Consider the following 13,487-nt stretch of genomic DNA (forward strand, 5'->3'; position numbering starts at 1 on the left):
AGAGTAATTAGAAGTAATGGGATTAAATTGAAAAGGGGGAAGTTACAACAGATGTAAAAAGATTTCTGATAGCAAGTACTATTAGACCAGGGGTCTCAAACACGTGGCCCACATGCGGCCCATGGGGTTCTTCCCTGCAGCCCGCCAAGCTCCCCGCAGCCCCGCCCTCCATCCCCTCCCCAGCATGCCACGTTCCCAGCCTACCTCCAGGCCAGGGGTGGGCAAACAACGGCCCCGTCCCCTTAGGGCTTTGGATCTGGCCTGCGGATTTGCCAACCCCGTGATGCTGAGGGCCCCGCGTTGCTCCGGGAAGTGGCAGACACCACTTCCCTGCGGCCCTGAGGGGAGGGGGAGCAGAGAACTCCGTGAGCTGTTCTTGCCTGTGGTTACTTCCCCTGAAGCTCCCATTGGCCAGGAACAGGGAAGCACTCCCTCCTGCACCCCAACTCCCTGCCCTGAGCTCCCTGCTGCACTCGCACTCCCTCCTGCACCCCAACCACCTGCCCTGAGCCCCCTGCTGCACCCTGTGGTCAGCGGCGGGGGTGGGAGTGATGCGGCCCTCAGTCCAATGTATGAGTTCTCATGTGGCCCTCCTGGTGATTCAAGTTTGAGACCCCTGTATTAGACTGAGGAGTAGTCTTCCAATGGGAGTGGGGAACATTGCAATCTAGACTGGAAAAAGCACCAATTTGTTTTTATTATATATAATCGTCCAGAGAATAGAGACAATCTTTGCCCTGAAGAAGGACTTACAATCTAAGACAAGTAACATGTAAAAAGTGCATCTCTCACAGCTCATTACACTGTTCTGTAGCTTGCAGCTTTTGAGTGGAATTTGATTTATTTGTGTTGCCCTACAAAGTTGTGAGTGGTTGGGGGCTTGAGAGACTGCTGTTATACAGAATACTACTCTTGGTTAAAATCTTTCAAACTGCCTAAAGAGGTTGAAAGGAGGCAAAAAGATCATTTCAGCCTATGAACAAGTCATGTATATGAAAAAAGAACTGAGAAATTAAGTTTGTTTGAAGAAAAAACTGCTTAAAGTGTTTAAAACTTCTTGTGACATTACAAAATTATTTTGGTATTAAAAAACTAATTTTTTTTTAAACTTTCAGCCATTCAAACAGCACATTCCCACTTAGCCTATATTTATCTTTGTCATAAATATAAAGGGAAGGGTAAACCCCTTTGAAATCCCTCCTGGCCAGAGGAAAATTCCTCTCACCTGTAAAGGGTTAAGAAGCTAAAGTTAAGGTCGCTGGCACCTGACCAAAATGACCAATGAGGAGACAAGATACTTTCAAAAGCTGGGAGGAGGGAGAGAAACAAAGGGTCTGTGTGTCTGTCTATATGCTGTTTCTGCCAGGGATAGACCAGGAATGGAGTCTTAGAACTTTTAGTAAATGATCTAGCTAGGTACGTGTGAGATTATGATTTCTTTAAATGGCTGAGAAAAGAATTGTGCTGAATAGAATAACTATTTCTGTCTGTGTATCTTTTTTGTAACTTAAGGTTTTGCCTAGAGGGGTTCTCTATGTTTTGAATCTAATTACCCTGTAAGGTATCTACCATCCTGATTTTACAGAGGTGATTTCTTTACTTCTATTTACTTCTGTTTCTATTAAAAGTCTTCTTGTAAGAAAACTGAATGCTTTTTCATTGTTCTCAGATCCAAGGGTTTGGGTCTGTAGTCACCGAGGCAAATTGGTGAGGCTTTTTACCAAACCTTGTCCAGGAAGTGGGGTGCAAGGTTTTGGGAAGTATTTTGGGAGGAAAGACGTTTCCAAACAGCTCTTCCCCAGTAACCAGAATTTGTTTGGTGGTGGTAGCGGCCAATCCAAGGACAAAGGGTGGAATATTTTGTACCTTGGGGAAGTTTTGACCTAAGCTGGTAAAGATAAGTTTAGGAGGTTTTTCATGCAGGTCCCCACATCTAGAGTTCAGAGTGGGGGAGGAACCTTGACAATCTTAAACAAAAAAGGGAGCGTGTCTTCCAGTCACATTTTCATAGTCTATATTATGCAGTAGCTTTGCCTAAGATAAGGTAATAATAAAGTACAGTTTGTTCTTGGTTATTACAAGTAAAAACAATAAATCAGTCCAACAATACACACACACACCCCGCGCTCGCTCTCTCTCTCTCAAAAAAAAAAATCTTTATTTTACAAGTCGAATATTGTAATCCTTTTATATCAGAATACCATAATTCCATGCGCTTTAGTGCTCCTGGTTTACAGACTCTGCAGTCAGAAATCCCTCCATTGTGGTTTGCTTACCAGTTTGAGAAAATCAACTAGTTTGTGAACATCTTCTCCAGTAGAAAGGTCTACAAAGTCCTTGGGCAGTCGGTAGCTCAGGTAAGGGCTAGGCTGGACGGTCACTTTGCTGTTTGTACAGCGGAATGCTGGATAGTCCTTCGAGAAAGACAGGTTAAAAAAACCCTTCAAGTGTCTAAATGCAATTAAACACATTAATTTTTTTCAACTCCTGATAACACAGTTTCAGTTGCTCTGGTATTGAGTTTATTCAGTATACTAAAAATGGACTTATCACAGAGTGACACTGGCCCTTTAAAATGAAGCTGCCTCCTGATTCATCTTAAAAGAGGGTCACCTGAGCCCTAGAGGTGAGAGAGACCTCGTGAGTCAGAGCCACCTGAGAGCCTGACAACAGCGTGAGTCAGTCAGCGAAATGGGAGGATGAGAACTGCCTGGGCCAGTGGTAGAAAAGGGCAGGTGAGAGCTGCCTGGGAGCTGGCGACTGGAAGAGGTCACTGGGGAAAAGCCCAGAGAGCAGAAAGCTCTCTGCAGGTCCTCCATGAAAAGAGGGAAGAATTATCACAGAAGCCAGCGGAAGGCTAGCCTGCTGACATTCCTGAGCCTGAGAATGCTGGAGAGGGTAGAACACAGAGCAGTAGAGGGAGATACCTGCTGGCTCTCTGAGCCAGAGAGCTGAAGCCAGAGGACCAGGGAGGGCTAAAGTCTGGGAGTGAGAAACACTGAGGCTAGACTTGGTATGTTGTCTCTACTGTTTGGACTATGCTAGAGAAATGGACTATGTTTAGGGACTTTTGTAAAGGACTATTTTGCACTATGTTTTTATAATAAACGGGCCCCCTGGAGGGCTACACTGGGGCAAGAAAGCTTCCAGTGGAGCTATTGGGGACTCTGATAGGGAAACTGAGGCAGGTGCAACTACTGTGTCATGGCCTGCTACAGGAGGGCATTCCAGGTGGGGATCACCCCATGACAGGAGCATTCACAGATGCTAGGTTCCTTCCCCCTCCCCCTATATATATATATATATATATATATATATATATATATATATATATAAAATAAATAAATAAAATCTTCTGACCACTTATGGGCAGAAATTAAAATGCTATTAAATATTCAGATCTCCCCACACCTCAAACCTCCAGTAGGACACTCACTACATGAATACTATTGATACAGTATTGATTAAGTAAATAAGAAGTAATAGTGCCATAATAATTGGACTCCCCCTCTGATAGTGAACTTTAGATAAGGCTGTTGAGCCCTCAGCTAAAAAGCCTGTCTGAACACAAGTATATAATTTCTAGCATCAAGAGCATTAAATTCCCCTTTAGTAAGGGCTTCTGATTTAAATCCATATTTACAAGTAAAATCCTGCCAACGTTAAGGTCAAGACTTATGCAGCAAATATTTGTTGAAACCCAAAGATTTTTTTAAAGCTTCCATTGCTAGCCATAAGTTCTGGGTAGCCCCATCTCCCTTTTAGTTTAACAGTGATAGCAATTGTTCTCAACCATGGGTTCAGGGCCTCCTGGGGGGCCACAAGCAGGTTTCAGGGGGTCTGCCAAGCAGGGCCGGCATTAGACTTGTTGGGGCCCAGCGCAAAAAGCTGACGCCCTACTGCATGGGGTTGAAGCCCAGAAGCTCGAGCCCCTCCACTGGGGCTGAAGCTGAAGCCTGAGCAACTTAGCTTCGTGGGGCTCCCAGTGGCGTGGGGCTCCAGGCAGTTGCCCTCCTTGCTACCCCCTAATGCTGGTCCTTGCTTTTATATGCAGAGAAACAGTTGCTGGGGCACAAGGAGGCCATGGAGTTTTTAATAGGACGTTGGGGGGGCCTCAGAAAGGAAAAGGTTGAGAACCCCTGCTTTATAACATGGTCAATCTTCAAAGTGCTCTATGAGCGGCATGAGAGGTAGGTAAGTTTCCTCATTTTACACATGGAGGCAGAGAGATCTAGCAATTTACCCAGAATCAGTAGACCTAGTTGTTGAGCTAGAATTTTAACAAGATAAGCCATTCTACTTCTCATTTCAGTTTACACTAGGAAGCTGCACAAAGCACACATGCAAGATAAGTGAAACCCTTCAAAATAGACTAATAGTCAAACCACATCTCCTTGGACAAAATGCACTCTGAATTATTTAGATAATAAACAAAGAAGTCCTATCCTTTAACAGAACCGCTCTCAAATCTTTTCATATCACGCAGGCCACATCTTAATGTCTTGTGGAGCACCTTCCACCACATTAACCATCACACAGTCCATCTATCCCCACTTCATTTGCAGTTTCATAACATCTTGGTAGCAACTTGGGAGCAATTGCTTCCATGTAAGAGTAAGCTAAGGAAAGCATAATATGTTTTGACGTTTTCTAATGTTTAGCAGCTAGAAAGAGGAGTTTACTTATCTGTAACTGAAGGTTCTTCAAGATGTGTGGTCCCTATCTGTATTTCACTGAAGATTACGCATGCACACCATGCACCCGGAGGTGGTGATTTTGAAAGTAGTGTCCGTTTGTCCACGCATGCGCCCTGGCTCACCTGGTGCTTCCATCCAAGGCGATAACGGGTGAGGCGCACCAACCGCATCTCCAGTTCCTTCTCTACTGTGAATCCGGCAGATCTGTAACAGAGGGGAAGGAGGGTGGGAAGCAGAATACAGATAGGGACTACTTATCTCGAAAAATTTCCAGTTACAGGTATGTAACCTCATCTTCGAGTGATGGTCCCTATTGTATTCCACTGAGGGTGATTAACAAGCAATACATAGTTTGGAGGAGAGTGAGAGGATGAGGATGGAATAGTAGTGCAGTACTGCTGCCAAGTCCTGCCTAACGTAGAGTGAAGGCATGTATGGAAATCCAGGTGGCTGCTTTACATATGTCAATGAGTGGCATGAGGGGGAGGTAGACTTTATAGTTGGTAGTAGAATTTAATACACCCTGAAATCCACTTGGAGATTTAACGGGTGGAGATGTCCTGCCCCTTGAGTGTCTCTGCTATCACAACAAACAGTCTAGGGGACTTCCTGAATGGTTTTGTTCTCTGAGGTAGAACACCAAAGCTCAGCAAACCTTGAGGGAGTGGAGTCAACACTTCTCTGCAGATGCATATGGTTTGGGGAAGAAAACAGATTGATGAATGGCTTGATTGATGTGAAATTGAGAAACCTCTTTTGGCAAGAGCTCAGGGTGTAGTCATAGGAAGACCTTATCTCTGTGGAAAACTGAAAGGTGGGTCTACCATCATGGCTCCAGTTCACCAACTCTTCTCGCCGAGGTGATAGTAACAAGGAAGGCGACTTTCATGGAAAGGAGGGCCAGAGCACGATGCTAAGAGTTCGAAGGGGGGCTTCGTTAGCACAGAGAGAACAAGATTCAGGTTCCATTGAGGTGCTACATGTTGGACAGGTGGGAAGGTTCTGATGACCCCTTTCCAGAACCTGGTGGTTAGTGGGTGTGTGAAGATAGAGGAACCCTCCACTGGAGGGTGGAATGCACTAACTGCTGCCAGGTATACTTTCAGAGACTTGACGGTGAGACCTGATGACTTCAATGACAGAACGTAGTCCAGTATGAGGGGGATCCCCGCTGATTCTGAGGAAACCCTTTTTCATTGAACCCATGATGAAAAATGTGTCCACTTGGCCTGGTAACGTTGTCTGGTGGAGCCTTTCCTGATGCTAGAAAGGATTTTCTGCACCACCAAGAGCATGTTTGCTTTAAGGCAGATGACCATCCAAATAACATGGTCAGAGGTGTAACGCATGTGGACTGGGATGTCTGATCTCGCCTTTGCATTGGGACAACAGAGCTGGATGGCTGGGGATGGGAGCGGATGAAAGCACGTTCTTCTGATAGCTCGGTGCTCCGGGATGTTTAAGTGCATCGTGGATTCTCTGGGAGTCCCCTCAACCCACCCAGGATGCATCAGTGATAATCTTCTTGTCGGGGGAAGAGGGAAGAAAGGGAACTCCCATGCACATATGATGTGCATCCAACTGCCATTGAAGGGATGACAGTACCATGGTGGGGACTGGAGCCATGACTGAAGGCATTGACGGTGGAGTTGTGCAAAGGGGGACACATATGTACATGAAGCCATGTGACTGAGGAGGGACAGACAAATCCTGGCAGACATATGTGGGTAGCTCATGATGTGAGCTAGGTCATCTCTTAACACCTGGAGCCTGTCTGCTAGTAAATAGGCTCATGCCATGACCGAACTGATGGTAGCCACTATGAAGTCCAAAGACTATGTTGGGTCTCAGATCAATTTCTTGACGCTGACTCTGAGTGACAAGAGAAAGTTGAGCAACATGGAGGTCGATGCCTTGACTGCCCAGCTAGAAGCCAGTTGCCAAGACATGGAAACACCAGGACACCATGTTACGACGTAAAAGACCTTGGTGAAGACCCTGGGAGCAGTGGCTATCCCAAAAGGGAACACCCTGTACTAGAAATGATGGGTGTCCACTGTGAATCGCAACAAACATCTGTGGACTAGATGGATATTGATGTGAAATAAGTGTCCTTCATATTGACAGGTTTCAGAGGAACAGCCGTGATAGTCTGTATTCGCAAAAAGAAAAGGAGTACTTGTGGCACCTTAGAGACTAACCAATTTATTTGAGCATGAGCTTTCGTGAGCTACAGCTCACTTCATCAGATGTATACCATATGCTTTTCTCTAAGGACAGAATAACTGCTGCCAGTGTGACCATACGGAACTTGAGTCTGTGGATGAAGCGATTGAGATGATGAAGATCAAGGATCAGTCTCCATCTGCTTTTCCTCTTGGGTATCAGGGAAGAAAGTGGAGTAGAACCCTATTCCCTGATATTCCATGGGAACATATTGTATTGCTCCCCACTGTAATAAGGAGTTCATCTCTTGGGCGAGAATGCTGTTGTGAGAGTGGTCCCTGAAGGGGGACAGGGAGGGTGTCTTTGAAGAGGTAGTGATAAACTTGATCATAGATACGGTGGATGATGTTCAATACCCATTTGTCCATTGTTATCACACTCCAAGCATGGGAAAAGAGTGCTAAACCACCCCCAAAGGTGGTCAGAGGGTCATGAAGTGGTAGGCATAGTGGTTGGTGGCTTTCAGGGTTGCATCAGAAATACTCTTGGCTGGAGATTGAAGCCGTGACATTAAAGCTTGTGAAGGGGGCCTTGGGAAGTGAGGTCTCTGTCTCTTTTGGCTTTTTCTTTAGAGGCTCATGAGGTCTCAGAGTAGAATTGAAGAGACCTATAATGTTGGGTGGATGATTGGTGGTGGAATTTGCACTTTGGGGCAGGAGCGTAAATGCCTAGTGAGCGAAGGGTGACCCTGGAGTCCTTGAGGGTATGCAGCCATTCATCTGTCTTTTGGTAAAAAAGATGGGATTCATCGAAAGGGAGGTCTTCAGTAGTGTTCTGTACCTCCATGGGAATACCAGAAGAAAGGAGCCAGGACTCTATGCATAACTATAGCCATTTCCATAACCCGGGAAGAGGTATCTGCTTCATCCACCGCTGATTGGAGGGTTGTTCTGGATACCAGCTTTCCCTCCTCAACAAATACCTGAAAACAGGCTTGATTGTGTTGTGGTAGGCTATCAGTAAATTCCTTGAATTTACTGTAATTCAGGGAGCCATACTTGGCTAGTAATACCTGATAGTTCATGATCCTGGATTGTAGGCTACATAAGGAAAATACTGTGTGTCCCAAAAGGTCCAAACACTTGCCCTCCTTATCAGCTGGTGTAGATTGAGTGTGCTGTTTGGCTCACTCAGTTGCAGCCTGGACAACTAGTAAGTTTGGTGGAGGGTGAGAAAAAAGGAACTCAGGTCCCTCCTCGTCAGTAACATAGTAACACTAACATTTTTTGGCCCCTTTGGGGGTAGCTGTGCATGTCGCAGGGATGTGCCACACCGTCCTAGCAAGCTCCAGAACAATGTTCCCTCTAATTTTTGACAGGCTGTGCGCGCAAAAAATTTCTTCTGTGCAAATTTTTGACAGGCCGTGTGCACAAAAAATTTCTTCTGTGCATATTGTTGTGCATGTGACGTTTTGCCGTGTGCGTGGGGTTTAGGATCTGTGTGCGCGCGCACACACACACACAGCTTAGAGGGAACAGTGTTCCAGAATAGCATCATTAATTGGTAGTGCAATCCTGACCGGCCCTGAGGTGGGGAGGATATCCAGAAACTTATGCTGGGGGTTTTTCAGGAACTGTTGCAGAAAGTCATTCAGAGGGGATGGGGATGCTACAGTCACCACTTCCGTCTGGAGATAATGAGGGAAATCTTGCTGGTTCTGGTGGCACTGCTGGGACTGGACTAAGAGGTTCTTCCTGTACCACAGATCCAAGCATCTGCTGGAAGGACCCTTAAGGGGGAGGAAAGCCAAAAGAAAATTTCCTTGCAGACCAGGCTGATTGAGAAGGGGGGCAATAGGACCAGGATCCTCACTATGGCCAAAAGGCCAGATCTAAAGGGGGTTGTGGTGGTCCCCATGGCATGGGGTGCCCACGGCTCTGAGGTGGTTGAGATGGTAGATGTTGCCAGGGACATAGCTGTCTCCATAAAGGTGTGCAGGGACTGATAAGACATAGTCAGCTCTTCTCCCAGTTCTGATTTGTTAGAGGAGGAGAAGGTGGATTCAGGTTCCAATGGTGGTACCAGTGAAAGGGTGTAGATTATTGGAGAGGATGGTGAGGGCTCCCATATCTGCGGTATATCCGGTGATGGAGAAATGATCTCTCTGGAGGTGGAGGGGACTGACGGACAAGATGACTCCACATCTGGTAAGGCAAATGCATCCTGGAGCGCAGCTATGGCTCCAGATCTCCCAAGTGTAAGAGGCGTACTCCCCTCCACGGGTATCTGCGTCGGCACCGTGGACTTTCCCAGAATGGGGGGATCCCATGTCTTGTGGGGTGCCGGTGATGATGGTACTGATGGTCTGGTGCTCGGAACCGCCGGATCCCATTGTTTGTGGGATTCTTGTGCCTATGGGACTTCGTGCATGTTCCGTCACCAAGGCTCAAACTCATGGAAGGAGAATCCACTTTCTTCGACTTTGAGAAAGACAGTCCTAGGCTTATGGGTATGTTTCCTTGCCTCCTGACTAGGCCCCACCATGGAGACCATGGGGCTGGTTCCACCAGCACCGGATCTGGGCATGGCAGTGGAAGCTGTGTCCCTTGGTGATTTAGGCCGATGTATGGGAGGGTTCCCCAGCATGCATGAGCAGCGGGTCACATAGGCTGAGGAAGGCTGTGCCTACCCGAAGAACCCAACATGGCCCTGCCCACGCTCCTCTCTGAAGCCCTGCTTGCTGCCTTTCCCCCTTGGCTCCAGCTCAGGCAGGCTGCTCCTCTTCAGGGAAGCAGTGTGCTGGGTCTAAGGAGGCTGGGACTTGGGGGTGGCTGGGGCCATCCAGCGCTGGGAGGGAGGGGGAAGGGCTGGGACCGCGCGCCGCCCGCTTACCCTGTGCTCGGGGAGGGGCCATGCGCCACCCCCCCACCCTGTGCTCGAGGGCTGGGGAGGAGTTGCACGCCAGCCGCCCTGCACTCTGGGGCAGGAGGGCCAGGACTGGCGGCTGCAGGGCCGGGGGACGCTCTGGTAGGGGAAAGGCTGGGTCCTTGGGCAGGAAGGTGGGTCTGGCCGGGGGGCTAGCTTCCTCCAGCCGGCAGTTCACCCACTGCCCATGCCAGCCTGGGTCTGAGTGAGGTCTCATGGCGAGCTCCATGGGGGTGTTTCTGGAGGTGGAGAGCCTAGCTTTCTCAGCTGTGGCTGGAGAAAGAGAGGCAAATTATGTACCTGGATGCCGTCAGCTTCCCCCAAGCAGTACAGGCGCATTGGTGTTAGTCATTGACCAAGAAGAAGCGTGGGCGGGAGGTGCAGCATTTGAAGCCGGAAGTCCTGGGCAAAGTTCGGTACCCGCATGCGAGTACAAGGGTGGGGGGGGCATTGTCAAAGAAAACAAAAACCCCCAACTCTATCTAAACTAAGCACTAAAATTATGATAAAACTACAATAAACTGGCAAAACTAGTCTAAAAACTGGCAAACTATGTACACTATCTTATTTAAAAGTGCATCAGAGATGAGGACACTTAAAAGTTCTGACCCAGACCATGTGGTGATGAGAAGGAACTGGAGAGGCGGGTTGGTTCGCCTTGCTCTTTATCGCCTCGGACAGAAGCACAAGGTCAGCCAAGGTGCATGGACGGACCAACAGACACTACTTGCAAAATCTCCCACTCTGGGCGCATGGAGTGCATGCGTAGCCCTCGGAATACAATCCAATAAGGATCATCACTCGAAAAAGACAAAAGGCCAGCACCATGTGACAACCCACTTCTCCACAGATCACCAGCCAAATGCTTCACAAAGCACCAGTAATCTATGGTTTCAGAACAGCCATTTTAAATGCTCCCCCCAAGAGTTGCACTGGTGTTGGATGAACTGAGTCTTAAGTTTTAGTCACACGGGAAGAACGCCAAAGGACCAATAAATGAAGTGTTTTCTTCCTACAAACAGAATTTTGGTTTTACAGAGGAATTGCAACATGGAGCAGGGAAGTGAGAGCCTCTCTGTACAGTTCCAGTGAGACTGCACTTGGAATATTAGGCTTAGGGGTCAGCTCCTGCATACAAGAAAGACCAAGAAGTTGGTGGGAGGCTTAGAGAAAAAACAAACATGATTATGGAGCTGGGGTGATTAAATTAAACACACTGGGAAAGAAGCAGAGGTTGGTTAAGTGATGAAGAAAAAGGACAAATATTTGAAGGGTAAATACCAAGGAGTAAAAAGAAATTGTTTAAGGTGCCATATGTGCAAATAACAAGGGGTAATGGGGAAAAGGGAACAAAGGTAAATATTAGGACAATTTCTTATAAATCTGGTCAAGGCTGCAGAACAGAAGCCCCATTTTTGCATTTAAAACTGGACAAAAAAAAGCATTTGTTGAGCTTGAACACTGTCCAGAAAAGAGGAGACGTAGTAAACTCCTTGAGAGTAGGATCTATGTATGGGCCGGATATAAAGCCCACGGAAGTCAATGGAAGTGCGCCCACTGACTTTAATAGGCTTTGGATCACATCCTAAATACACTGAAGAAAAAAAAATCAGAGGCTAGACCACCTTTTGAGTTAACTAAATCCATCTCTCCGACACTGCAGTCTTATTCTTTACCATATTTCCTTACCTGTTCCATAGCCTCCCCTTCACTATGGTCACCTTTCAAGTTCTTCCCAGATGTCAGTTCTTCCCACGTAAACAGCAGAGAGTCTGTTACTTCACCAAAGGGGTTAAAATCGATTAACCATACCTTACTCTGCAGTACAACAAGAAGAAAATAAAATATCAACAAACAAGAGTGTATGTGAAATAAGAGGAAAAATTATCGTCTACTTAAGTGTGGAAACAAAAACATACTGCATGGGCTGTTACAAGACAGTTTTCATAAGAGGTCAAACAGGTCATGTAAATTGATGCAAGTTCTATGCAGTTTCCTATGGAAGGATCTTTCAGATTAGGCTTTATAGGGATTCTCTCTGCTCTGTGTAGACCTTCGCGATCCCCTGACACTTTGGATGACAACAGGCATTTGCCCTAAATGTCTTTTAGTAAAAGTTCCATTCCTCACACCAATCTTGTGACAGTGCTACATACAGTGGCAGTCTGCAGGATGGCTGCTTTCCACCCCAGAGATGGCTACATTTCAGGAATACTGTATAGTTTTTAAAATGCTTTGGGATCCTTCATGTTGAAAGACATTTAGAGTCATAGATTCTAAGGCCAGGAGGGACCACTATGGCCATCTAGTCTGACCTCCTGCATAACACAGGCCATACAACTTCCATAAAATAATTCCTGTTTGAACTAGAGCAGATCTTCTGGAAAAGCATCCGATCTGGATTTAAAAATTGCCACTGATGGGGAATCTACCACAACCTTGGTAAATTGTCCCAATGATTAATTACCCTCACTTATTTCCAAAATTTGGTGCTGCATTGGGTGTGAATCAAACCCTGGTCAAGCACTTGGAAGGCATCTTTGATACCACTATCCCACTTGGTAGATAATTTAACTAAAGACTAACTTGCATTTATCGAAGCTATGTATATGTAGCCATTTGCATAGTATCTGAGTGTTTCAGTCTTAGTGTATTCAACCTCACAGCGCCTCTCTGATGTAGAGACATACTATTATCCCCATTGTATAGATAAGGAGTGAAAGAAAGCACAAAAAACTAAGATGACTTGCCCAAGGTCACACAAAGTCTCTGGAGGGAACTGAACCTGGATCTCTCAGGTCTCAAGCTAGCACCATAAGCATTGGACCATCCTTCCTTTTCAGTAAAATCTTACCTATTCTGATATTTAAGACAAATTAGATTGTAACGAAGCATTACTCCTTACCAGTTGGTAGCAAGAATTCTCTCAATTTAGGCATCATATACAAGCCTAGATTTACCAAATAGAAGAAATGCTATTTGTACCATATTTGAGTGGCCGAGGAGTTTTCGTGGTTATTCATCAGAGCCATAATTCAGTGCAATTTGATAACAAAAGACTAGATAGCTACTTAGGTCATGGTATATTTAATTTTCTATTCCTTCCCTCCACTCCATCAGGGTCCTCTTTCTCTAGGACTATCAGAAAGGAGATCCTTTCTGACTCCGTCTACTCTACGGGTGCTAGAGCAACATAGGTATGGTGCTGTAGATATGCTGCTGTAATCCTACAGTGTAGGCGCAGACTACCGCAATGGAAGGGGTTTCCATCGTCACTATAGCAACTCCACCTCCCTGACCGACAGTAGCTAGGTTGACAGAAACATTCTTCTATTCACCTAGCTGCTGGGGGGGGGAGGAGGGGAGGGAAGAGAACTAAATTGAGAGCCAGATCAGCATAGCTATGGCACTCAGAAGTGTGGATTTTTCACTCCCCTGAGCGCAGTAGCTATGTTGACCGAAGTATAGGCCAGGCCTCAATCTCCTTGATACACTTGACAACTTCCATCCATTTCCTCTAAAATCCCTTTGAAGCTGTGAACACCAGCCTGGTTGCTGAGCAACATGAAATCTCCTCTCCCACTCCCTCCCAACTACAAGTTTAACATGCCCCCTATAGAGCCCTCGTGGGCCCTGATGGCTTGGAAAATGGAAGACATATGGAACCCAGTTTCACACGGCTTTTCATGAGTCTCCTTT

At 46.4% G+C, this 13,487-nt stretch overlaps 1 protein-coding gene across 1 annotated transcript in view; it reads right to left on the bottom strand.

The window, feature by feature from the left end:
• The window catches only part of CDC123 (cell division cycle 123), a 77,672-nt gene that overhangs the window by 3,861 nt on the left and 60,324 nt on the right, over positions 1-13,487 (bottom strand). Inside the window, exons 11-12 of the mRNA XM_048836591.2 lie at positions 11,478-11,606; positions 2,277-2,414 (exon numbers count right to left, since the gene is read on the bottom strand). Coding sequence (XP_048692548.1) covers positions 2,277-2,414; positions 11,478-11,606 — 267 coding nt within the window. The remainder of the gene's footprint in view (positions 1-2,276; positions 2,415-11,477; positions 11,607-13,487) is intronic.

The sequence above is a fragment of the Caretta caretta genome, chromosome 1 (assembly GCF_965140235.1).
Source record: "Caretta caretta isolate rCarCar2 chromosome 1, rCarCar1.hap1, whole genome shotgun sequence".
Classification (NCBI taxonomy): domain Eukaryota; kingdom Metazoa; phylum Chordata; order Testudines; family Cheloniidae; genus Caretta; species Caretta caretta.